This window comes from Corythoichthys intestinalis, chromosome 17, assembly GCF_030265065.1.
Source record: "Corythoichthys intestinalis isolate RoL2023-P3 chromosome 17, ASM3026506v1, whole genome shotgun sequence".
Taxonomy (NCBI): domain Eukaryota; kingdom Metazoa; phylum Chordata; class Actinopteri; order Syngnathiformes; family Syngnathidae; genus Corythoichthys; species Corythoichthys intestinalis.
The window spans coordinates 27,682,750-27,710,337 of NC_080411.1; the positions used below are offsets into that span (position 1 = coordinate 27,682,750).

At 38.9% G+C, this 27,588-nt stretch overlaps 1 protein-coding gene across 1 annotated transcript in view; it reads right to left on the bottom strand.

Moving 5' to 3' along the window:
* Nucleotides 1–27,588, bottom strand: part of nsmfa (NMDA receptor synaptonuclear signaling and neuronal migration factor a) — a 102,763-nt gene that overhangs the window by 15,952 nt on the left and 59,223 nt on the right. Inside the window, 5 exon segments of the mRNA XM_057818627.1 lie at nt 3,837–3,870; nt 3,943–4,026; nt 7,723–7,853; nt 18,048–18,137; nt 21,780–21,832. Of these exon segments, the coding sequence (XP_057674610.1) occupies nt 3,837–3,870; nt 3,943–4,026; nt 7,723–7,853; nt 18,048–18,137; nt 21,780–21,832 (392 nt within the window).

Genomic DNA, 27,588 nt, shown 5'->3' on the forward strand with positions numbered 1-27,588 from the left:
ACTTTAATAAGCAACTCCACTGCACTCACTGCCTGACCAACAAAGATCAGTGAAAATGTCAAAATATACCCCCCCTTCTCCAGCTAACCCAGTTTATTTTTTGATAGAAATTTTTACAAATTTTATTAAAATGAAAACATTAAGAGGGGTTTTAATATAAAATTTCTAGAACTTGTACTAACATTTATCTTTTAAGAACTACAAGTCTTTCTATCCATGGATCGCTTTAACAGAATGTTAATAATGGTAATGCCATCTTGTTGATTTATTGTTATAATAAACAAATACAGTACTTATGTACCGTATGTTGAATGTATATATCCATCTTGTGTCTTATTTTTTCTTCTTTTTTTCTTTCCATTCCAACAATAATTTACAGAAAAATATGGCATATTTTATAGATGGTTTGAATTGCGATTAATTACAATTAATTATGATTAATTACGATTAATTAAGTCTTAAGCTGTAATTAACTCAATTAAAAATTTTAATCGTTTGACACCCCTAATAGCAGGTAAAGACCAGACCGACTTGCCATGTATCTTGTACATGGTAATAGTCAGGCTAGTTTACCAGGCTACAAATACCTTATTGGCCTGAATATAAGACGGTGTTTTTTGCATTGAAATAAGACCGAAAAAGTGGGGGTCGTCTTATCTTCGCGGTCTAGACGTTATACCCATTCATGACACTAGATGGCGCCAGATATCATTGAAGCGATGTTCCGTCATGACAGATCTCAGCTACTCTCAAGTTTAACCAGTTTGTATTATTTTATTGCAATGTTTTTCCTTATTCAGATTTGTTTCAAGACTACAGTTACAGTTAGACTTCACTTTGATGGTAAATGCAGTTATTGCAATTTGGTTTTTTATCACAATACATTGGTTTATTTACATTTCAAAAAACAGAAGCCATTCATTTACGAATGTGATTGCACTTTAGTTTGCATATTTATATGTTCAGATATTAAGATTTGAATGAGGCAAAATAACATGCTTTTTCTCTCAAATATATTGTTATAATCATTTGTTTCAGATGTACTGTAATTATTTTCTGTATAAAAATTAATTTGGTGTTCAAAAAGTCTTTTTTCAAACTTGAGTCTTGAAAAAGAGGGTCGTCTTATAATCGGTTATCAAAACCGGTATCAGGTATGAGGACCAGGAAGTTATCGATATCGGTATCGGTTTCAAAAAAATGGATATCGTGCACCCCTAATGTATTCAGACACTTAGCAGCTGTGCAGCTCTAATAGATAACACCTCAGAAATGTCCTTATGTTCAGTGCTTCTCAATTATTTTCTGTTACGCCCCCCCAAGGAAGACGTAAATGTTTCGCGCCCCCCCCAAACTCTCTGCCACCACTGTAATAGTATAATTTGTCTATAAAATTACCATTATAAATACGCATCTGCCTAACATTGTGTCCTTTTTTCCTAATAAAGAAAAAAAGTAACATAGATCAACTTATAATAAAGTATAACTTTATTAACATTGTTTTGTTTGTAACAGAGAAGACTTGACGCGCATCAGTTTGCCTGAATAAAAAAAAAAAAAGTCCCATCCAAATTAAAAAATACACTCAAGGAACATTTTTTACCATTTGATACAGAAAAATAAAATGTAATAAAATCAGTAAATAATAACAAATTAAAATTGATTAGAAACATTCAATCATGACGACAATATGCCAAAAAAAATTGACCGAAAAAACAAAACTGAATAAAAGAAAGAAAAAAAAAAGCGTCCCTGGACAGAAGGACAGTTTCTATTTTTGTACCTCCTTTGCAATGGTGTGGAGTTATCTTGAAATGAGCATGCTAACAATGCTAATGGGTTTACTGATATTACACTGACAAAACAGAACGATTGTTGGAAATATTCGGCCGTTTTCGGTGAAAAACAATCAAGCGGCTTATCAATGAGATTGGGGTCTAATGTCTTCAAGTGGCGTCTTAATTGTTTTGGCTTCTGGCTGTCCGCTATAATTATTTTTAGACACAGTAAACAGTGGTCTTTCCTCATTACCCACTGTAGTAAAAGTCAAAACTAAAAGGCAAACGGCACGAAAAAAACGCATTCTCGGCGGCCGAGGTAGAACCGTAGGTGAGGGCGGTCGTCGTGACGATTCCAAGCCGAAAATGGCACTTTTCGGGCGGCGACGTGAAAACCGGACAAGACAGTGGGTCGCTGCGTGAGTTAGTCCGGTGTTCGGCCATTCCTTACTACGCGGCGAAACGTCCTACACAATGCTCAGGGCGCTTGCGCATGCATTCACACGCATGCGCACATCGGTTAGAGGCGGCGATTACTCACTATTTTTTTATTTATTTAGTTATTTAGAACCTTTTCACAGCCTCAAAGATACTTTTTGCATGTGTTACCCTCTCATACTTTTAACCATTGTGTTTTTTTGTGTTAGATTTGAAGCAGTTGACCACATTAGTCACGTAGCGTGTTTAAACCGTCCTTATTTGATATAACTACATTTAAGTATTTTCTGCAGGCATTTTTTTAGTACCTTATTCCTGTATGCATCTAAACAAAACAAGTTTAGAGCGCACGGTAGTACTTTAGGTGTCAAATTAGACTAATGTAGGACGTTTCGCCGATGTAGCATATTTTGGCAGAACACCGGTCGGAAAACGGCTTTCGAAAACAGCGGCGGAGCACTGCTCTTCATATCTGTTTTCTGTGTGTGCTGAGTGCTCTTCCTTAGTTCATAAATACTGCGCGCACTCTGAAAAGGAGAGCGCCACTGCCACCCACTGAGTGGATGTGCAAGTACACTTTATTCCAGTACGGCCAAAAAAAAAAAAAAAAAAAAGGAGAAAAAAAAAACATATTCCCCCAGGGGGGCGCGCCCCACTATTTGAGAAGTACTGCCTTATGTTGAACAGAAATTTCTAGTATAAATTCTCATTCCTGAGATGCATTTCCATTGGTAAACAGCAAAGATGTCACTCGCGTGGTCGTCGCTAAAAAAGAAATTTGGACAGTTTGTCAGCAGCACGAGGCCACATACGACGCCAGTAAAAGCAAATGGGTATTAATTTGATAGCAAGTAAAGACCAGACCGACTTGCCATGTATCTTGTACATGGTCATAGTCAGGCTGGTTTGCCAGGCTACAAATAGGTGTTGGTGATCATGAAAATAAATAGTCTATGCAATGTTGTGGGGCGCTTGAGTGGTAGCAAATGAATCAATTCATCTGAAATTTAATTGTTGAATATATTATAGTATACATTTATGGCCCTGCAGCGAGATGTTGCAAGGTAGAAAAATAAATAAATAAATATTTGAATGTAAATCTTACTAATAATACTTTTTCTGTGCACAAAATATTTATGGTGCTGATGGCTGGGCAGCTATGAATCCATCATTTCCATGATGGGATTATTTTATTAGCAGGTAAAGAACCGTACAGTATGCTGAGGATGTGTCAAGGCGTTCGCACCCTGAGGGGATTTGTTTTGAAGTCTTCATAAGTTGATGCCTTTCAAACAGCATCTTTGCATCCTTACTTTTATGTCAATCACAAGGGGTGAGCCTTGCAGTGAACAGAGAACTCTATAAAGGAAGTGCAAACTTCTAGCCTTCCTGGTTGGAATTTGATGTTTATGGCACACGTGCGTGTGGGTGATCAGGGTTGTGTGTCTGTATATGTACTGCGATTATCTGGTCACCAGTCCAGAGCGTGTCTTGAAGTTATTTATGATCCTCTCTAGCTCCCCCAAAATTCAAGTGCGGACAAGCACTTAATAGACGAATGGTCATCTTATGATTTAAAATGTAAAATCATTAAAACAGACAATGGAAATACAGACTCACCCAAAATGTCGTCAAAAGTTGCATGTTCGTGGTCCTAGGTAATAAGAAACATGATTGATCAGAAAAAGATATTGCTTTGACTGCATTTTAACTTTGTTTGACTCACGTATAGGATGGGGATAATGGATGGGTCATCCCTGCGGATTATGGTGGGTACGTACTCCGCCTTTGGGACCTTGGAGGAGATCAACTGAAGGTGAAGGAAAAGGGAAAGTCTATTAAGAGCCGCTAACAAAAGTGTTGACGTTAGGTGAAAGATGAAGGGAAGGCTGCACGTAGGAAGGTAGGAAAGGGGTGAAACGGCCATATGCAGTCATGACTGTGGGGGAAAAGCAGAGCTTCATACTATATTCATAGGATTGGAGATGAGATCAGGTAGTCCTGTCAAATGTTAGCAAGCTACGATTAATCCCACACAACTGCATTGGAGAAATGGAGGTGTGAGCCTTTCAACTGTACAAAGCTCAACTTTAAAAAGGGCTGTCAGCAGTTTATAAATTCTACTGAATAGCTTTTACGAACAATTTATTGACGTGTAATTTTAAATATCAAGGTTGTGTGCTGCCACATCAGTTTACTAAGGGTGCAACAACAAATCTATTGAATTGATTCATATATTAGTTGCCAACTAATTTGATAATCGATTTTTGCCGACAGCTATGAGAAGTCCTATTTGGGTCCTTGTTTGTGTGTAAATTGAGGCTGTGCGTGCGCCAGTGATTAGAGCAAGAGAGAGAGAGTTCACTGCTGCAAATGCTGCTGCTGTTGTTGGGTTGCTGAATCAATAACATTACGAAGTGTCGCGAGTTAGATTGTCTTTTGTGTTGTTAGATCCAGCGTGGTGTCAGATCAGAGGTGAGTAAATAAAGCCAAGTGTATTGTTTGTATTCTTTGTTGATGAGACGTTACTACTTAGCACGGAGCGCTAAACTAGTTAGCGATTATGCTAATCAGTGTCTAATGTGTCAGTTTGTAATCTGTTTTGGGGAAAGATATTAGCACTTGAGTTATTGTTAGATCCAAAAGTTGTCTCATTTCTTTTTTTTCTTTTTTTTTTTTTGTTTTTTTTAGAGAAACCACACACATAAACCCATTCATATTACAGCTTTTTGTCTTCTTTCAACACAAACTCAAACTGTAAATTGTCATTCAATAGACTGTGCTTTGAAATTGGATTTAGACTGTATTTATGGACAACTGAGGGATAGAAAAGACAACTGATACATTAGTTTTCCTCTTCATGATTCAATTTTGTTGCTTAGTATGTTTAAAGAAAATAAATTAGTCAATTGACACAATTTATATCAGTGTTTTGCCCACCAGAAAAAAAAAATGTCAATCAGCAGCACTTTTTTAAAATTTTATTTGAATGAACAGGACTTTTGTCTGATTTGTGTACTGAGAAATTATTTTTATGTTTTATAGTCAGAATCTTTATTAAAAACTTATTAAAACAGTTGTAGACTACTACAGTACAGTTAAGTCAGGAAGCTGTAATAAAATATTATTTTTAATAATCATCCATTTTGTCTTTATTGATACATACATGCCAAAACGACTCAAGTTAAATAGTGAAGGTAATTGAAAAAGTTACATTTAAGTTAAATTTATCCGATTAATCGATTATAAAAATAATTATTAGTTGCAGCCCTACAATTTGGGTTAGGGTTAGGGTTTAGGGTTAGGGTTAGGGTTAGGGTCTTTCAGTGATGCACCGATTGTCAAAGATTGTATGAGTGCAGTTTCTGAAACATTGCTTCATGGAAAGCAAAAAGAAGAGGTCTGTCAAAAAATAAAACAAGTCCCCCTGTCACCATCCACAATTAAAATAAAAAAAAAAAGTCTTGAACATGCTCTTATGTTGCTATTTAATGATTCAATTAAAACACTTTTTTAGTTTTATGCACCTTTTATATATTATTTACATTTTTGAATGTTGTAATTATCAGCATGGCCACGTAAAGATACGTTTGTATTAGGGCTGCAGCTATCGAATATTTTAGTAATCGAGTAATCGACTGAAAATTCTATTGATTAATCAAGTAATCGGATAAAACAAATATATTTTTAAGTGAAGAGCAATTATAAATATACATGAGAAAACAAGACATTTCATCTCATCTTGAACCATTTTCAGTCAATCAATGTCTTTATTTTCGATGTATATTGTTGAAAACAGCCAACAATTGCATCTCAGATGTAACTAGAATAAAAAAAGACTAATTCACTGCTTTCACTCAAAAAACCTTTAGATCTTATTAAAAAAAAAAAAAAAATATATATATATATATATATATATATATATAAATGCTGTTACGCTTGATAACACACATCACTTAAAAGTTAGGATTTTTCCCCCACGTGTTTCAATTGAATTTCTATTTGTGTCAAGCCATTTTTAAGTTCTAGTTAAGTTTTAAGTTATTCTAAACTGTAAGTCCTGATAGGATTTTGAGTTTTTGCAGTGTTCAAAATAAATGTATGATACAGGCTGTATTGGAGCACATTAGGGACCAGTGCTACTTGGTGTTTTATCCAGCAATGACTACTGAGCTAAAATTGATAGTTAGCATTATTGAGTTTTTATTTTACACCCTCATCACTCCATAACGCTATGTTATGTTAAACCCTGCGTGTAAGACACGTTAGCCACGCATCGACAGTAGTCATAATTAATAGAAACCTAGCCCTCTGCAGGGCTAACGTTACGTGAGCTTGTGACAGTAACATTAATCTTTATCTATTAGCGTTTAGCGCTCTTTATTAGCGCTTAGCGCTCTACTGGTTTAAGATGGCGGCTGTTTACTAACGCTGCCCAGACGTGGCCGAGTCTGTCATTTCGCATCTAGTGCAACATACATGTGATATCTATGAGACTCATTAGACGCTACCTGCAACCAACGTAGCATCATGCGGGCTAGTATTTAGCAACGTCGGCGTCGTTTGTAGCGGCTGTCGGTTGCAGTAAGTTTTTTTTTTTTTTGCTTCTTCCTCTACACACGTGACATCAGCGCGTTGTCCCGCATTAAAAGTAGTCCGAGTAAAACGTGATGCTTAGAGCTGTCAAAATAAACGATTACTCGAGGTGAATAAAATTACTCGGATCAGTTTTTAAACTCGAGTTACTCGAGTTGCTCGAGTATTCGTTTCAGCTCTAGTGTGTATTTTTTGGAAAAAAAGAAGCATTAAAAATATTTCCGGACCCGAGATTGTTGTAATTTTTTAATTTCGGACCCAGAGGATTTTTAATTCATGACCCCTGTTATATGGGGCACTACTTCGTGGTTTTTCACTTATCGGGTTCTGGTCCACATTAACTGCGAAAAATGAGGGATCACTGTATTATGATTTGTAAACCGTAAACCAGATGCTTTTTGCATTATGCAGCATGTGTATTTTGTCCCCTCCAAAAATAGTTTCTCTGAAGTATTTATGAATAAACCATAACAACAGAAACTTTCACTTCAAGGTTTGCTTCCTAAAGTTGTGTTTGTGCTAATTTTTTTGTTAGGCCTAATAAGCATTGAGAAACGAACTTAAAAAATTATTTGAAAAGTTTTTACCAATTTATGCATATAATCTGCTAAGTGTAATACAACAGGCAGCAGGCTAGTGACGCCAATGTCTACTTATTTATTCATTTACTTTTGAAAGCCCACATGCTGCTTCTTTTTCTGGCTGCGTTCTCAGTTTTTATGATCTTGAAGAGAAAAAAAAAACATGATTACTATGCCAAATCATATTTCAAATTCCATCAAAAGCACAGCCCCAAAAAAGGCAATTAAAAAAAAAAATTCCCAGTTTTTGAGATACTTTCTGGTTTTAGAGGAATCACTCATAAATATCCTCACCCTTTGATAATGGTGAGCTCAATAGTGTGTCTTACCATGATTTTAGGAGGTATAAAATCATCTCCCTCGCAGGCTAGCCTCTCCATTTCTCTCTCCTCCTCCCAGTCGGCAGCCTCATCAACAGCACCTTCGTCAAGAGTGCCGCAGGAAGTCTGCAGGTCTCCACCTTGAAAAGGAGAACGCAAGCTAATGAGTTTTGGAGTATGGTAGATTAGCTAAAGTCAAGAACGTATATATAGTATGTTAAAGGAGGACTTAATCAGAAGGTGCAGAATAGTATGCTACACTGGAGGGGGAAGTTCTTAATAGATGGTGTTGATGTTAGAAAATGGCAGATGGAAAAGGCAGCGACAGCTGTCAGACGTGTAAAAAGAATGACTGATGGTGAGCGGATGCAGATTTTTACCATAACAGCTTAGTCATAAAAGGTCTCATAATATTTTTGTTAGCTTGCAGACAGAAATGGATGGATGAGACATAGCAAAACTAAAAATATAAGCGATTGTAATTTCAAACATCTAAGAGTAGCATTCATTGGCATATTTGTATCTATTTAAACTCCATTAGACCTTGTGTTGCTACGACAAGACAACAGAGCAGTAACTTACATGTCATACATTTGAGCTAAAACAAAAACGACTAACCGTGGAGTCATCTGATTTAGCAATTTGTCGAGTGAGGAATTATTTAACATTTAAATAGGAATGTGATTACTGAATAGTGAAAAACAAACAGCGGTGAAGCATTGTTTAATCACTATGATGACAAGATGAATTGAGAGTTTGAGTTCTACCCAGTTCTTATCATTACCCTGTATTGTTATTTGCTCCTCATTCATTCAGTAGCACTTCAATAATTTCACCCTTGTTTATTGAAAGCGTTTAGACTAGAGAAAGTACAGCAAATTAAGTATTAAATTGATTTGAATAAAATAGAAATGCCTAATTAACAGTAAACCTCAGGATTTAGTTAAATACACATGACGAATAAATAAAGGAATAAATGCTTACATAAATTTTACACACATTGGGAAAAAAAAGACCTACTATTGTCTGACCCTAAACAAGATACGTAAGTGATGTAGAAAAAGGATATGGATTGGTGGATGTTAGTTTTTGTTTTATTTTATTTAGGGCTGTCAAATTTGTCGTGTTAACGAGCGGTAATTAATTTTTAAAATTAATCAGGTTAAAATATTTGACGCAATTAAAGCATGCACGGAATGACCCGTTCATGCACTGCCTCAAACAGTCTACAACGACGCCTTTTTATCACATGGAGAGCGAAAAGGCAGAGAAATGCGAGTGGACACAAGCGTCCATTGGTCCGCTTAACTTTTGGCAGTCACTACTTACAGCCATGGTCGCCCAACTTCCCATCATGCATTTGGGCGGACAAGAGACGATCTTTTTCTTAGCACGCTTAATTGAACACGACGCAAAACATATCGTATACCATTTGCAGCCACTACTGACAGTCATGGTTGCCCAACTTCCCATCATGCATTTGGGCAGAGCAGGAGACGTTCTTTTTCTTAATATAAGATTACTATAACTTGTACTCAAAGTTTTTCTATCCGTGAATGTTAATAATGTTAACGCCATCTTGTGGATTTATTGTTATAATAAACAAATACAGTACTTATGTACAGTATGTTGAATGTTTATGGCCGTCTCGTGTCTTATCTTTTCATTCCAACAATAATTTACAGAAAAATATGGCATATTTTAGAGATGATCTGAATTGCGATTCATTACGATTAATTAATTTTTAAGCTGTGATTAACTCGATTAAAAATTTTAATCGTTTGACAGCCCAAATTTTATTTTATTGTCTTTTTCTGTCACAGACACACATACACACACATAAAAACATGAGAATAAATGACAAAGAGAGAAAAAGAGCTGTGACACCTCAAGAGAATACCAACACCTTTTCTTCAGGAAAGAGAAACAATTCAACATTAGCACATTAGACTGTGCTCAACAGGACATTTATCACGCAACACAAAGGGAAACACTGAAAATGGATGTGGAGAGAAAACATAAAACCACACAGACACAAAACGCAGACATCAACTAACAAAGACGACATGCATGCACGCAACCAGCAAGCAACATACGTATAAGTCGCGCTTGTACACTCTTCTATCAACATTCACACAAACACACACACCACTTTGGTAGACAAACTCACAAAGAGAGCAGCACAAAGTTGAATTTGGGTCATAAAGGCACACCAAGTAAATGATTGGTAGATTTAACAAGCAAGCAACTTCGGTTTTACATTTTCTCCATCCAAAACATCAGTGGAGTTGAAGTAACATTACTCATCAAAATCCCTTAAAAAAGACCATTTGGAAATACCGCATCCATCCATCCGCATCATCACAAGAGGGGAGGACAACATGACAACGCAGATGTGGAACCAAGCTTAAGCCACCACATAAGTGTGTTTTTGTAGCCATGTTACGCTGTGGTATGGAAGGTATGTTCTTCCTATCCCTGTATTTTCATGTGTCCGGTGCTCAAAAAATACTAAAGCTAAAATCTAGCGCATGAAACGATTTCTTGCCTTTGATATTGTTATAGACCCCAATCACGTGACGTCACAACTCCGCCCCCCTGACTGGTGCCGCCATATTGTCCGTCAGCCATCATGTTTACATATTACCGCTACGTACATTCCTCCTATTACTGCATGTTTTTCTGCTTGTCTAAGCAATCACCGCCTAGTAAACGAACCCAAAAACCTTCCTGACAATCGTTAACATTGATTAATCAAAATGGTGAAGGCATGTGCGGCGGTTGGTTGCAGTAACAGAGAAGATAAACGGTCATTTTAGTAGTTGCTGTGTGTTCATTGTTAAAAGGGCAAATCTCTAAAGCAGCACGGTTTGTTTATCTCGGTCCATGATGCGTTTGTGTCAACAGCTGTCAGACAGCGGCGAAAACATTAATATGATGCCAACACGATCGCAGACATCGTCAGACGGAGACTACGACGCTTGTCGCCACGGTCGCGCAGCAAGAAAGTGAGCGCAACAACAGGTGTTGTGCCGAAAAATAGCCGCCCTGCGTGAAATGCCCCACCTGACGGGAGCGCCCACACGGAAACGACTTTCTTGTACCGTGAATATGTATTATTTTATTCTGCTTGAACTAATAAATGTCATACCTGTGTGATTGTCATTGGGATATGGTCGTGAAAACCTGTAGACTAATACATTTCTGTTCAAAGATCTTGGACTGTGGCCCAGTCCAAGATTTGTTACTAAAATACAGTACTAATATTTTGTGTTTACAGTCGTAAATCCATTACTGTAATGCGTCCATGAAAACATTTGATGTTTTGATGTCAATAAAGCGTTATAAATAAGCGCTCCCGTCAGGGGGGACTTTTCACGCGGGGCAGCTATTTTTCAGCACACACCGGCCCGTTGCCGATCAAGTTTCACTTTACAATCGTGACAGCGGTGATGCTCAGCTGACCACATGTCGGTTTATATTCGGGCCGGTGCCGATTTTGGGTACCCGACTCCTCATCGTGACATAAACTGGAGTATGATTGGAAATTTTGTGGTCTCAGGACGAGCTCTGACGCACGGGACTGGACAGCATGCTAGCTACTAGGCTAGAAGGCCAGGCCAGCAGCTCAAGCCGCTAGGTGCTCTCTCGACAGCATCGAGAGTGAAGGGAATAGTTACCTTTCTCGCACGCACCATGTAATTATTTGGATTAGTCTAACACCTTCATTATAGTTAAGCATTTAACCATAGTTTGAGGGACGTCACTGCTTGCCCTTTGACACAGTAAAGTGGATCACCTTATCAGCCCTCGCCTGATAAGCAAAGGAAAGGACGTCAACAGCTTTTCGGTGGGTCAGGACACTCTCACCCTACCGAGGCAACAAATTAATAGCGCGCCGCCGTCGACGTCAAGACATGCCTCAGTTGCCATGGCAACCACGTCCCAGCCATGAAAGATGACACACAAACTTGACCGCCCAAACCTGCCACAGAGGGATGATCCCAAAACAACACCCAGGCACGCCTTCCGCCCGGCCCACTCCACCGCAGCTTTCAAAAGACTGAACATTTAGATAACAACTGTCGCTTGACGGGGTAATTTTGATGTATCCGTTGTTTTGCTGATTTCGATGTATCCGTTGTTTTTCTGACCCTGGATCCATCATTGCCTCTCCGTCGTCTGTTTTGCCTTGTTTTTTGACCATTGTTGACAAATAAATTGCCAACCTGTTTTCGGTGAGCCTTCTTTAAACCGTTCAAAATGGAGTCAGTACAAAGGGTTAACACCGAAGTGGACCCGGGGAGTTCGGCCTCGCCGGCCGACTTGCTAAGACGTCACCAGAGGAACGCCATCTGGTTCGACTGTCGCTGTTCCAGCGACTTGGCATCAAAGGTATCAAACTCCCATGTGACACATTAAATCTGTTCAGACTATAAGGACACTCAGATTCTCATTTTCCGTGTCTAAGCAGCTGAACAGGATAGGTTAAAAATACAAAATAAAAAGGAGCGAGGTATCCTCGGCTGCGGTCCGTTGTGGTGAAGAAGGAGCTGAGCCAAAAGGCAAAGCTCTCGATTTACCAGTCGATTTACGTGCCTACATATGGTCACAAGTTGTTGGTCATTACCGAAAGAACAAGATCCTGGATACAAGCGGCAGAAATTAGGTTCCTCCGCAGGGTGTACGGGCTCTCTCTTAGAGATAGGGTGAGAACCTCGGTCATCCGGGAGGGACTCAGGGTCAAGCCACTACTCCTCCGCGTTGAGAAGAGCCAGCTGAGGCGGCCCAGGCATCTGGTTCGAATGCCTCCCTGGAGAGGTGTTCCAAGCATGTGCCACTGGCGGCAAGTCCCGGGGACGACCCAGGACACACTGGACTGATTATGTCTCTCGGCTGGCCTGGGAACGCCTTGGGATCCCACCGGAGAAGCTGGTTAAAGTGGCTGGGGACAGAGAAGTCTTGGCTTCCCTGCTAAAGCTGCTGCACCTGCGACCCAGCCCCAGATTAATCAGTAGATAATGGATGGATGGAGGTATCCTCGGCATGCAACGCACCTGCCTGAACCCATTACACAAGGTAAACACAACCTCATTTGTAGGAAAAATATCATCCACACCTAACATAATTGCAGTTCTATACATATTTTATGAGAGCCAGAACCTTTACATTGTTTCACCAGTATTACACCTTGAGTTCAAACTAATGTGTGCCACTCTGTAGTATAGTGGAATAAGGTCATATGCTTACCTGGCTGGAATGAACAGTTTCTCCCAGTTTCAAGGCCCACTGTTGTCACTTGACTTTTTATTTTAAAACAATGTTCACAATTTATTTCCACTAATCGGAAATGGCAAGCAAGCCACGCACATTCCGCCATGTCTATCTAACCCTTACTCTTCCGTATTTGTACCTTCGCTGACACGTAGTGGTGGGCATACAATATAATACTGTCATCACAATTGTTTTACATCTTTATTTAAAACTTCGACAAACAGTTGAACACAGGGAAGCATTGACAAATCTGCAGAGACAGCTTTGGAGACTTGAAAGGAGAACTTGCCTTGGACATGGAAGGCAAAGATAATAGAACCGTCCTTCACATGGTCCTTTGTCTGTGTTCTCGAACGTGAAGCATTATATGGGCTTTTAAAAACGAGAGAAAAAAGCACGTGGACTGCAACTGGCGTAAAATCTTCTGTGAGTTTAAGCGCTCTGAATGTTAACACTGATTGCATATATGATGTATGAAAATATCTTGTCTTACGCCGAGACATTTCGACTGTTAAAAAAAAACTAGGGCTGTCAAATTTATCGCGTTAACGGGTGGTAATTAATTTTTTAAATTAATCACGTTAAAATATCTAACGCATGCGCGGAACGACCCACTCTCGCATTGGCACAATCAGACTAAATTGGCGTCGTTTTATGTATATTGAGAGCTAAGAGGCAAAGACAAGCGAGTGGAGTAGACAGACACAGGCATTCATTGGGGCTGCGCTATTTATTGGCAAAAGCTTTGGCATCTCTCCCAGAACAGTTTTAACTATTGTGGCGAAGGACGTGGGGAAGAATGGCAGGAGATGATCTTTTTCTTTACACCCTGTATTGAACACAACGCAAAGAAGATATAACATTTGCAGCCACCACTGGCCGTCATGGTTGCCCAACTTCCCATCAGGCATTTGGGCGGAACAGTTAAGTCGCTACAGTATCATTTACTGAAAGCACAACAAAAATAATATTCTTATCTCTCAAAAAAAAAAAATGTTCACAAAAAGAAAAGCGTTCAATGCAAAGAGAACTGGCATTCCCAATCAAAACAGCTATGCAAAATAATACTCAGACTTTGGTCGAACTCTATTCAAACATTTTGTTTAGCTCAACAAATACACTAGATGGCAATATCTAATCACAATATACAAACTCACATTTATATTTTAAAAATTACAAGTCTTTATCTGTGGATCCCTTTCGCAGAAAGAATGTTAATAATGTTAATGCCATCTTGTGGATTTATTGTTATAATAAACAAATATAGTACTTATGTACAGTACGTTGAATGTATATATCCGTCTTGTCTTATCTTTCCATTCCAGCAATAATTTACAGAAAAATATGGCATATTTTAGGGATGGTTTAAATTGCGATTAATTACGATTAATTCTTAAGCTGTGATTAACTCGATTAAAAATTTTAATCGTTTGACAGCCCTGAAAAAAACACAAATCTCCGGTTATCAATATACACATGACGACGCACCAAACAAAATATTTTCAGCTTTGGTCGGAGTTTTAAAAAAAACTTTGTTTTTAATGCCCAAAATGTGCGTTTTGTGTGGATGATAGGCCAACCCCCCCAAAAAATTTCATTTTGCGAAATACCCTGCTATGTGTGGACAAGGCCTTGACTGGAGAGTGGCAGGGGTGGAGGAGTTTCCGGGAGCAGTGTGAAGGCTGTTGTTTCGTTGGCTATGTCTTACTTTAATGGTATTCGTACTCTCGGTTGCAAGTAAATCATTGAAAGGTCGAAGGTGGCGTTGCCCTTGTAGATGCTACTACAGTAGGGCAAATAAGTACTTAGTCAACCACTAATTGTGCAAGTTCTCCCACTTGAAAATATTACAGAGGCCTGTAATTGTCAACATGGGTAAACCTCAACCATGAGAGACAGAATGTGGAAAAAAAAAAACGAAAAATCACAGTTTCATTTTTAAAGAATTTATTTGCAAATCATGGTGGAAAATAAGTATTTGGTCTATACCAAAAGTTCATGTCAATACTTTGTTATGTACCCTTTGTTGGCAATAACGTAGGCCAAACGTTTAATGTAACTCTTCACAAGCTTTTCACACACTGTTGGTGGTATTTTGGCACATTCATCCATGCAGATCTCCTCTAGAGCAGTGATGTTTTGTGGCTGCCGTTGGGCGCACGGACTTTCAACTCCCTCCTCACACCGTGGCGTCAAAATGATAAAAAGAAACTGGAAGCAAAAATCCCAGAACCACACGGGGGGACCTAGTGAATGACCTACAGAGAGCAGTAACACAATGCGCCGCCAGGGACTCATATCCTGCACTGCCAGACGTGTCCCCCTGCTGAAGAAAGTACACGTCCAGGCCCGTCTGCGGTTCGCTAGAGAGCATTTGGATGATCCAGAAGAGGACTGGGAGAAATTGTTATTGTCAGATGAAACCAAAATACAGTGGTACCTCTACATACGATCACTTCGACACACGATCTTTTCGACATCCGACGTAAGATTTGAGCCGCCATTTGTTTCTACATCCGACGAGTTGCTCGAAATACGACGACATGACAGCACTGCAAACGAACGCACGGTGGATTTTCTTGTGTGAGAAATCAACACAGTTTTCAAAAAAAGTTGATACAGTTGGAGAAACAAGGAAAAAAGTGATGCTTACCTTTGAAATGAAGATGCAAGTTATAGAAAAATATGAGCTTGGGGTGCGCGTCCCTGAACTGGCTCAACAATACAGCTCCATGGTCCTCTTCCGACCACCGTTCGCCACGATTTATAAGTTAAGGTGACAATTATTATTGTGGTAACATTGCCAAGGAAATCGCCAGCTTCGTCACGTTTTTATCATTTATTTAAGAACTTATCCAACACAAAACGCCCATTGTCTTAAGCAGTTGACTGCTCTCAAGAAAACGAAAGTATTATCTCTACCGCACCGACCTATCTCACCGTGACGTCAGCTTCACGGTGCGTTCAGGGACAGTAAAAAGTGTCCGCCATATTAGAATCCAATTCGTTACATTATTTACAGGAATAATTATTAATTATTCTTCTTATTATTATATTATTCTGACTTATTTATTTATAACTTATTTGTTTTTCTATGTTTAATTGCCATTTGTAACAGTGCCAGCAGTATTTATTAAGAATTTAGTGTATGTTTTTAGGCTTTGGAACGAATTAATGGAATTATAATGTATTCCTATGGGAAAATCCTGCTCGACATACGACCATTTCGACTTACAAACAAGGTCCTGGAACGAATTAAATTCGTATGTAGAGGTACCACTGTAGAACTTTTTGGTAGAAACACAGGAAAACTGGTTTGGAGGAAAAAGAATACTGAATTGCACCATGCCCACTGTGAAGCATGGGGGTGGAAACATCATGCTTTGGGGCTGTTTTTCTGCAAAGGGAACAGGACGACTGATCTGTGTAAAGGACGGAATGAATGGGGCCATGTATCGAAAGATTTTGAGTGAAAATCTCCTTCCATCAGCAAGGGCATTGAAGATGAGATGTGGCTGGGTCTTTCAGCATGACAATGATCCCAAACACACATCCAGGGCAACAAAGGAGTTGCTTTGTAAGAAGCATTTCAAGGTCCTGGAGCGGCCTAGCCAGTCTCCAGGTCTCAACCACATAGAAAACCTGCGGAGGGAGTTGAAAGTCCGTGTTGCCCAACGACAGCCCCAAAACATCACTGCTCTAGAGGAGATCTGCATAGAGGAATGGGCCAAAATACCACCAACAGTGTGTGAAAAGCTTTTGAAGAGTTACATAAAGCGCTTGGCCTCCGTTATAGCCGACAAAGGGTACATAACAAAGTATTGAGATGAACTTTTGGTATTGACCAAATACTTATTTTCCACCATGATTTGCAAATAAATTCTTTAAAAATCAAACAATGTGATTTTCTGGGGTTTTTTCCACATCATGGCTCTCATGGTTGAGGTTTAACCATGTTGACAATTACAGGCCTCTCTAATATTTTCAAGTGGGAGAACTTGCACAAGTAGTGGTTGACCAAATACTTATTTGCCCCACTGTATGTTTTTTTGTTTTTTTTTTAACTTTCGTGTTTTCCAGTATGATTTTTTACTGTGCGCCGTATCCGTTAAAAATAGTGAATATCCTGTACAAAATATGGGGAAATCGTACAAGTTTACAGATATGATATGGTGAGTATAAATTGTGAATTTAAAGTCACTTTGAGGACATGTGTTGTTTTATCAGGTTAGATGAACTGATATTGGAAGGATGGAATAAGTTGTTTATAACTGGGATCCACTGTGAACTGTTAGTTTCACATATGTAAATGAAAACACTGACTCATAGTATTGGTAATTGTTCTCATTTTTGTTGGGTTAGGTCTGGTTTGGGGTAATTAGGGAGTTTAGAATTTAGTAACTTGGGTTCATCACTAAAAGGCTATATTGCTGCCATCTACTGGCTGTTGTTCGACACTAGAATTGTTTCCAAATTAAAAAAAAAAAAAAAAAAAAAAGTGAATCAACATCAGATTCTCCCATACGCCTCCCCGTTAAAAACCCTACGTAACAATTATAGTTATCAATGGCAGTGAATGAGTTAACATGTTACACATGACATTTTGGAGGGAAAATGACAAGCAGTACTCAATTTGGACATTTAGGGATGTATGTAGTATTTAAGGGGTGTACTCACTTTTGTTGCCAGGGGTTTAGATATTAATGGCTATATTTTGAGTTATTTTGAGGGGAAAATAAATTAGCTCTATTAAATAAGCTGCACAGAGACTACATTTCATTGTGTCAAAGTGTCATTTTGTCAGTGTTGTCCCATGAAAAGATATACTTAAATATCTGCAGAAATGCAAGAGGTATACTAACTTTTGTGATACACTGTATATTTTCACAAAGTAGGAACAGTCTGCAATGTTTTTATGATTTCATTTTTCCCCCATTTCATTTCACCTGTATTTATTCAGGATGGTCAATTGAGAGCAAGTTCTTCTATTTCTCCATTGACACCCTGATTACAAAACACATGTGATGTCAATGATGTGCGTACATGTCGTGTCAACTCACTGTCTTTGGGTTCATGAGGAGAGTCAGTCTTGACAGGGGTGGGGTCACTCCAGGAACGGCTGAAACTCTTCGATCTACGCTCAGCAAACGCTAGTGCAGGCGGGGGGAGAGATCGTCACACACACACGCACACCCCCAAATACACACTAGAGGACCGACACACAACCTGAGACGTACAAGTGCAGAGGCGGATGCAGCTACAAGTCCACAAATGGAGTGTTCGTCCACTGGGAAAACACACAAACGGACAAAGGCCACACCAAATTCATCCAAGCATTTTTTTTTTAATGGACCTTGGAACTGGACGTTACCTAAAGTGCTCCCCAAATTGGCCTAAACTGTGCACGTGTGTCATTTTAAATGGTTGTGTATGGCTTTCAAGGAGCTCTCAATCACTGTTGCTAAAATAAGAAACGAGTTTGTCATGTAGCAACAGAAAATAATACAGTGGTACTTTAATTTAGGAGTTTTTGAGAAATAATCCGTCACTCATCCCATTTGTTGTCTATAAATGTGTGGACGAATTTGAGTTTTGAATGCAAAATCCTGGTAAAAAACTTCCCAACAGAAAGGATCATTCGAACAGTTCTTCATAAAAGCTTCTAAATTTTATCAGCACTCTGGTTTGAAGGATTTTCTATCAAACGAGAGATGCTGCCACGAGATGGCGCTCATCTTTATCAGGAGTTCCAGGCCTCATAGTAACCTTTTGTAGACGACACAGCACAAATTGCATCTGTAAGACTGACTCCCATTAAAAAAAAAAAAAAAAAGACCAGAATTAGCGTAGTAGTGTTTTAGGTAAAAAACAAAACAAAAACAACAACAAAAACAAAAACAAACTATTAATTAGTTTTTCTGACTGTCTGTCAAAATGCAGTGTTATGAAAAAGTATCAGGACCTTTTAATTGCTCACATTTCTGCAAATAATCACCATCAAATGTGATCTGATCTTTGTCTAAATCGCACAGATAAAAAAAAAAAAAAAAAACAGTCTGCTTTAATTAAAACCACCCAAATATTTATAGGTTTTCATATTTTAATAAGGATAGTATGCTAACAATGACAAAAGGCGAAAAAATAAGTAAGTGAACCATCAAATTTAATATTTTGTGGCCCCCCCTTTGGCAGCAATAACTTCAACCCGAAGCTTCCTGTAGCTGCAGATCAGTCTGGCACATTGATCAGGACTAATCTTGGCCCATTCGTCTGGCATGAATCGCTGTCTTTAGGTCATACTGCAGCATCTCAATGGGGTTCAATTTTGGACTTTGACTTGGCCACTCCAAAACATGTATTTTGTTTTTCTGAAACCATTCTGAAGTTGATTTACTTCTGTTTTTGGATCATTGTCTTGTTGCAGCATCCATCCTCTTTTTAGCTTCAACTGTCTGACAGACAGCCTGAGGTTTTCCTGCAAAACATCCTGTTAAACTTTTGAATTCATTCTTCAATTAATGTTTGCAAGTTGTCCAGGCCCTGAGGAAGCAAAACAGCCCCAAATCATGATGCTCCCTCCACCATGCTTCACGGTGGAGATGAGATGTTGATGTTGGTGAGCTGTTAATTTTTTCCTCCACACATGACGTTGTGTGTTACTCCCAAACAATTCAGCTTTTGTTTAATCAGTCCACAAAATATTTATCCAAAACTTATGTGGAGTGTCCAAGTGCCTTTTTGCGAACATTAAACGAACAACAATGTTTTTTTAGACAGCATAGGCTTCCTCCTTGGAGTTCTCCCATTAACACCCTTCTTGGCCATAGTTTTACATATAGTTGATGTGTGTGCCGAGATATTGGACTGTGCCAGTGATTTCTGTAAGTCTTTAGCAGACCCTCTAGGGTTCTTTTTTACCTTTCTGAGTATTCTGCGCTGAAGTCTTTGCGTCATCTTTGGTGGACGGCCACTCCTTGGGAGCGAAGCAACTGTGCCAAACTCTCTCCATTTGTAGACAAATTCTCTGACTGTCAATTGATAAATATCCAGACTTTTGGAGATGGTTTCGTATCCTTTCCCAGCTTTATACAAATCAACCATCCTTGATCGCAGGTCTTCAGACAGCCCTTTTGACCGAGCCATGATGCACATCAGAAAATGCTTCTCATCAAGACAATTCTTACCAGGTGTATGTTTTATAGTGGGCTGGGCAGCTTTGATTAATTATTATTAATTTGATAATTAATCAGTTATTGGGCACACACCTGACATAAATTATTTGATAAAAATTAGTTTTAATTGCTCTTTAAGTCTCCTTAGGCAGAGGGTTCACTTACTTATTTTTCCCCCTTCTGTCATTGTTTTCATGCTATCCTCATCAAAATACAAAAACCTATAAATGTTTGGGCGGTTTTAGTTAAAGCAGACACTGTATTTTCATCTGTGTGATTTTGACAAAGATCATATCACATTTGGAGATTTTATGCAGAATGTGAGAAATTCAAAAAGGTTGCGATACTTTTTCATATCATTAATGTAAGTTACTCTAACCAAATTGGACAATGACATTTACAGCTGTCCATATTGTGATTTTGACACGTTTTCCAAAAATCTTTGAAGACATTTGAAATCCGATTAAAACTATTGAATCAATCATGTTTTACTTAAGCCTTCAAATTTGGTGAAATTCAAGGTACTTTGTTATCAAATCTGAGAAAACAGCCAAAGAAAAGCAACTCAACCAACATTTATTCAGATGAAGGCATTTCTGAATATTACCAAATATGGAAAATTGGCCCCCTCACCCTGCCAATACAGGTATTGAATTTAGCAGCTGATATCTAAAATAAATAAATTAATGGGGAAAAAAAAAAAAAAGGTACTTTGGTGTTTTTTTCCTCTCGATCTCAATCAATGGGTCTGATTGCAAAAGCAAAGTCAAACACAACTATGGGATACAAACCATGAAGTGAATGCTTCTTGAGGTGAGCTTTTACTGATAAATCATTGATAAGAAAATATATATACAGTATATATATTCAAATACTGTAATCCACACCATCTCTTTAGAGCGCGTCACATTTTATTTTGCTTTCAGTGGAACGGCTCACATGGCTTTATGTGAGAGAGCTGTTCAAAGCAATCCTTGATTGACTTCAACTCAATTTACATTCCATTATAACTGATTACAGAAACTAGAGGAGTTCAGCCTCTGGAGGAAAATACAAGTTTGACGGACACAGGAGAAGCCCAAAATGACCGTTTTTTCCCATTCCCATTAGCAGCAATTTGCTTGATAATTAAAAAACTAAAACTGTGAAAGAGGAGACAAGTGTTATTATTGCAGTAGTTCCACGGTTTCCCTTATCACCAATTATCAGGGACGGTGGGGCTTTTAAGACTAATTAAATGAAAAGTAAGAACCTCAGCAAACAGTTCAACAACTTGACTTCCCTTGTACACGAGTTCAACCAGTTACTCATTTCTAATGAACACTCGCATCCTTTGTCTATGATTAAACCTTCAAATGCTTCAGAATCAGTCTAAAAACAAATGTTTACAGTGAAACCACAGGAAAAGACCACCCACAGAGTGGACACGAATTTCTTCAAAGAAACACACACACACACACACAAACCCAGGAACTCCGGAAGTCCCCGAACAACACTCGCATCCTCACATATGCCAAACAAGCAGTAAACAAAAAAAGAACGCACATGGATGAAGGCGGGGTGAACAACACAGAGAAATTGCGCATTAACCACACAGACTCACACAAATATCTGACTCACTCTGTGCTTTAATCCTTCTGCTGCCCACCATACGAAGATGCTTCCGGAAGTTCCTTTTGGACACGACGGAGGAGGTAGTCAAATGTAAGGACGGCATGAAGTGAAGAGGAAGAGGGTGGGTGGGGAACAACAAAGGTTGAAAGACAAAACAAGACATTATTAGGCATTATTAGCGGCAACGTTCTTGTCAGTGTGGGTGGTAAAGAGCAGTTGACTCATTCATAAATGTCGAGAGAAAACACTTCATTCTATACAAAGCATCACTTGGAAGGGACCTCACTCAAGTATTTACCATATTTCGCAGGCACACTTTCTCTCAGTTTGGCTGCCCATAGCAAAGCAAAATTGAAGATGAGATCTTGTTCATGTCTCATTTACATCTCTGAGAGGTGAATCAGCAATAATCGAGACCAGGGTGGTTTTCTCAGTTTTCTCAAATTTGTCTCATGAGAAATAAGTCTCTTAGTGAGCATTACCTGAGAAGGTCTTGAGAATAGTTCTACTAGCACGATTTTTCAATAAAGTCTTACAGTTGTCTCCTTTCAGGATCTCACCAAGAGACAACTATGAGTACTTGTGTCAATCTCAAATGCGTCTCAATTTTATCTCCTTACTTGGAGTCACGATCTCAGTAATGTCTCAGTAAAAGACATGGATGAGCAAAGTATTTTATTTCTTAAACTTGCCTCAAAGCTGCCTCTTTTACTGATCTTGCCAGGCAACCCTATATTCTGCCAGTCACAAATGTTTCTCAATATGATATTATAATAATATTTCCAGTCTGCAATTGCTAATTTTGGGATTTCAAGATTCTTTCATTGTAAGAGTAGTGTCTGCTCTGACATTTCCAATCACATCTTAATTCATATCATGCCGAAATGCAAGAAAATATTATAATTGGTCAATTTAAATTAAAAAAAAAATTTTTTTTTTTAAATATTTATTGTCATCATCATCGGTATCATTGACAATTACAAAATGTGACATGATTTGCCCGAAGGAAGAAAGAACCAAAGAAAGACAAGGGCAGACGGGAGAAGCATATGCTTATCATTTACCCATCCCCCAAATTATATAACATCTGATTCATTTTGTTCATCTTGTTCAATGTAAAATTAGAGAAAACTATCGGCCGCTACAAATGCATTATCGGTTTTTGGTTTCGAAGACCGAAAGTATCCCACAAAGTAGTGTGAAGAACCTTAGTCTTCTTGTTTAATGACGTAATACAAACAGGCAACATGCTGGCTGACAATGTCTCGCTAAAACTACTGGCTCACAGGCAACATGTCTGCCATTTGGAAGTTTTTTTTTTTTTTTTTTATATAAAAATATATAATTTATTAAATGAACTAAAATGTAATAAATTAAGCAACAGATGAGTAGCAAATTTTTGCTATGGGTGGGCCTGTGACTTATACATAGGTATGACTTATGTGCAGTTTTTTTTTTTTAAACATGGACAATCCACGAGAAGGGCTACCTAGGGCTAGGTTCATACAAAATTTTAATGCACAAATCCTATTTTTTCGTGTTTTTCCGACTCTAGTGACGCATTAACTTGACGGTCTGAAGAGGAAAAGTCGCATAAAAGTGGACCATTTCAAATCCGATCTAGGTCACTTTCAGATATGGTTAAAGTCCGATCTGGGCCACATTTTTCCAGAATGTGGCTGTGGTCTGAACTGTCAAGTCCCCCAAATTGGAATTCATTCAGCAATTACGTCAGCAAAGAGCGAGAGAGACAGGGCGCTACGGTAGCGATGCAGCTGTGCATTAGCGCCTAGCTTGAACGCGGCTTTTAGGGAACAGGCGTGCTTGACAACAGTCAAAAAATAAATAAAAAGGGGGGTGATAAGCCTGAGAATGCTCGGTTTTCTTTCTGTGCTCCAAATGAGCAATATTTCAAGATTGCTTACACTGTCGAGAGTTGGGGCAAACTGTCCGTTTGTGTATGCGTCATGCACAGACATGCTATCAATCCATTTTAACTTTGAATGTAAGTCTAAACGGTGATTATTTATGTCCTCTTTTTGGAAATCAAAATGTGATCACCCTAGAGTGATGTTGAGCCGCCATTTGTTTTGATGCTCCTGCGCATGTAGGTCAGTTTCCTCAGTGCATCTCGGACTCGGCGAATTAGTGCGCATGCGTCATACTTGAACGTGCCCAATAGACAAAGGCAGTCTGAACGGGCACGCCAAAAAAACATATGACAAAAATTGGAATCGTGCATTAAGACCTGTGGTATGAACTTAGCCTAGGTCTGCCCTTTACTTGCAGGGTTGGCAGAGTTGTTCAGAAGTGACGCTGAAGATTAACTTTAACTATCTGGCTGCTCTTGATGGCAATAGACATTCTATCTGATTTGACATTCCCACGTCCCATTGACGTCCCATTTAAAAGGACGTCAATTGCTGTAAATGGGTGTTTAAAAAGTTTTTGGTTTTTTACTATTTAACACAACACATGCTCATAAGTTAATTGATTTGGTAGTAATTTGGAGTGAGATTGCGAGTTTGGTAAACAGGTTTTTATCAACACGGTGTGTTGTTTAGACTATCGTTATCCAAATATCTGTTTATATGTTACAATAACAGATGCCTATTAAGATATTGTTCTCCATTTTTATTGCTATTACTAAAACATATAAGGTTTGTACTTGGGAAAAAATTAGGGTTCAGTACCTTGACCAAGGACACTCATAGCCAGGAATTGAACCGCTGACCCTTCAGTCCCAGGACAACTCATGCTACCAACTGCGCCACACCCTATGTTTTTGTTTTTCATTGTTCTGGTGCAACTTAGTGGCAGCTGAGTGTGAAAGGTCTGGCCGCAAAATGCTAGATGACGGCAAACGGAAGGAGCCACTGTAGCGATGACGTAGTTGCGGCAAGGAAGTGAAGTGTGGCAACTCCAACAAGCCTATTTGCTGTGGTCCCAAGCACGACTGCATTACAGTGATGCCTCGTTTTTCACGGTTAATGGGGACCAGAACCCGCTGCAATACATGAAAAACCACGAAGCAGCGCCTGTTCAAAAAAAAATTTTTTTTTGGGTGGTGTTCAATGTATTTATTCAGATTTAGCATTGGAAAGAGATACATATAAGACATGTTTTTTTAACTTTTTCTCCCAAATTATAATTCTAAAAAAAATGTTTATACGTATGCTGCTGCCCCCGTGACCGGACCCCAGAGCAAGTGGAAGATGATGGATAGATGGATGGTTTTTAAGCACTTCAAATGTAATATTTATGATAAGTTTTTAAACATGTTACTGTCCCACCAAATTATTTTTAGACAAGAATAAAGTAGAAAAATGCTCGTCTTTATTAAATGCTTCATTGAATTAGGCCACTCAAATCCGCTCAAGCTGCTCACTTACACACAATGAGTTGCCACGGCAACTGTTTAACAAGTTAAACCAAGATTGACGTATGTGGCGCTTTGACGTTTCGACTTACAAGCGTCTCGGGCAAATATCAAACCTTAGCGTCTGTCAATCGTCGAGTGCACTGCCTTACCAAGAAAACCGGCAGGAGCGATAGTGGGTGACTACGTGATCGGTTAGAACAGCTCTATAGACCCTACTCACCTACGTCACAAAATGACGTGTCGCTGTATCCGGCCGCCATATTGTCCGTAATTTTTAAGCCCTATTCTCAATGGTTTCAATTAGTCGGGCAACTTATAGAGCAATTCATGGAAGCCCTGGTGTTATCTGACGCTGTAAACCCATTGGATGCGTTGCATAAAAGGCGTTATGTGGAAAAGCTTCAGTTTATTCATTCGCTAGATCCATATTTGATGCCTAAATCGATGTTTTTCGACCCGCTGTCTTCGCCGTCTCTGCCTGACATCTGCTACCCTGATATTTACAACTATCTTGTCCACACAAAATCAGCCTGTTCTCACGAAAGTTTGAAAAACTTTAAGAGCTTGGAGGCTTATAAATACTTCGTTGCTGGTTGGGTGAAACAGGTCCTCGTCCACGAAAATTCGGCAGGAATCTATCTTGTGCTCGGGAAGGTGAGTTACGAAATTTTCAATTCAAAATCTTTTGTTCTTGCTAACATTCACTGTCAAGTCTAATGTATTTCATGTCATCTGTCAATGGAGCTAGGGCTTTTAATGTTTATATGGTTTAGCAATAGCACTCTCACTACATACATATATAATATGTAATAAATATGAAGTGCGATAGCACTACTCCAGATTGTCCCTAGTTGAATTTATTTTTTGGCTTTTGACCTCAATAGTGAAATTGTAAATTAATTGTATGACAGCTGTCTTATTATCCCCTTGTAAATATATATTTTCAGGTAGTTCATTCACAACGTCTGAGTGTATATTGTCGGCGATTAGCCTAGCAATGATCTTAATTGTGGTTGTCAGCCCAAAACCCTCTAAATATATATTAAATGCATCTTACCAGATAAAAAATGACTACTACATAATCTGTGGTAATTGTTTGGAGCCCAGTTTTCTCGTCGAATTGCAGCAGTCCATCTTGCTCTCCTCTCCGGGTCTCTCGGAATACGGTAGAACTTCAAGTCTCTCCGTCTATCTTCTCTGTTTTTGCAACCGACCGCCACACACGCCTTCACCATTTTGATTATTAATGTTAACGAGCAGAAAAACATGCCATAATAGGAGGAATTTACGTAGCGGTAATGCGTCAACACGACGAGTTGACAGACAATATGGCGCGGGAGCGTGGTTGTGACGTCATGTGAGTAGGGTCTATTAAATACTGCATTTATTTGTTTATTTATTTTTAAAATTAAATAAATAAATAATCCACGATGGACAGAGGGCGGGAAGTTTGAAGCGCGAACTGTATTTTTCATTGTTGCACAAGCCGTGAAACAGGCTTTACTAGTTTCGGCGAGCTCATGGATAGTTCAGTGTCGATTGTAACTACAGTTCCACACAAAATTGCGTCTAGATATCATTTATCTTAGCAGGCAGAGGTGTGAGAGCCACTTTTTGAGCGTCCCTATAAGCTCGGGCGCATTTATCAAGACTTCCTCTGCTGTGACCTTGGCGTCTCCATCAACCAAAAAAACACTACGCCAGCACCTCAGCTATTGGGACACATACAGCATTTGGCCTGGGCTTTGTCTCATGATGTATCAATATCCCTGTCTACTCTATAGATAAAATAATAAAACAGGAGCTAGCATCTATTTTTTGTATCTATGTGCGCCTCGTCCTCGATAATACAGTAACGTAAGCGCATCACATTTGTTCCCGGAAATAATAAGCCCACACGTTAGCAAAGATGACTGGAAAACAGATGTCTTTCAACTGCTTTTTTACGCGGAAAAGGCCACCTGCTTAGCCAGAAGTAGAGCCTACAAGCAAGTCCATTCTGTATAACAAGTGGCTAAAAGTTAGCAAACGAGGTAACAAATGCGAATGCACTTAGAGCATCTTACATTATGCCAAACCTTATTCCTAAAGCCAAGAAACTTTTCTCGATTGGAGAATAACTCATTATGCCAGCGGCCAAGGATATTTGTCGTTATGTTTTAAGAGGCTGCCATTAAAAAAGGTTGATTCAGTGTACGGTGAGTTACATTTTTCCCGCACTTAATGTTCATTTTTTAGCCCCATCGTGTTATTTTATATATACTGTAATTTTCTGCCACACATTTGCCAGTCTGTGAAAAAAAGGCCCACTTCACACCGGTCTGTGGTGCAAAAAAAGGTTGGGGACCACTGACATACAGGGTTGGCCGCTCTGAAATCGAACAAGTTTCTCTTTCAGGACGCACATCACAGCGGCAAATTCCCTCACCCTTT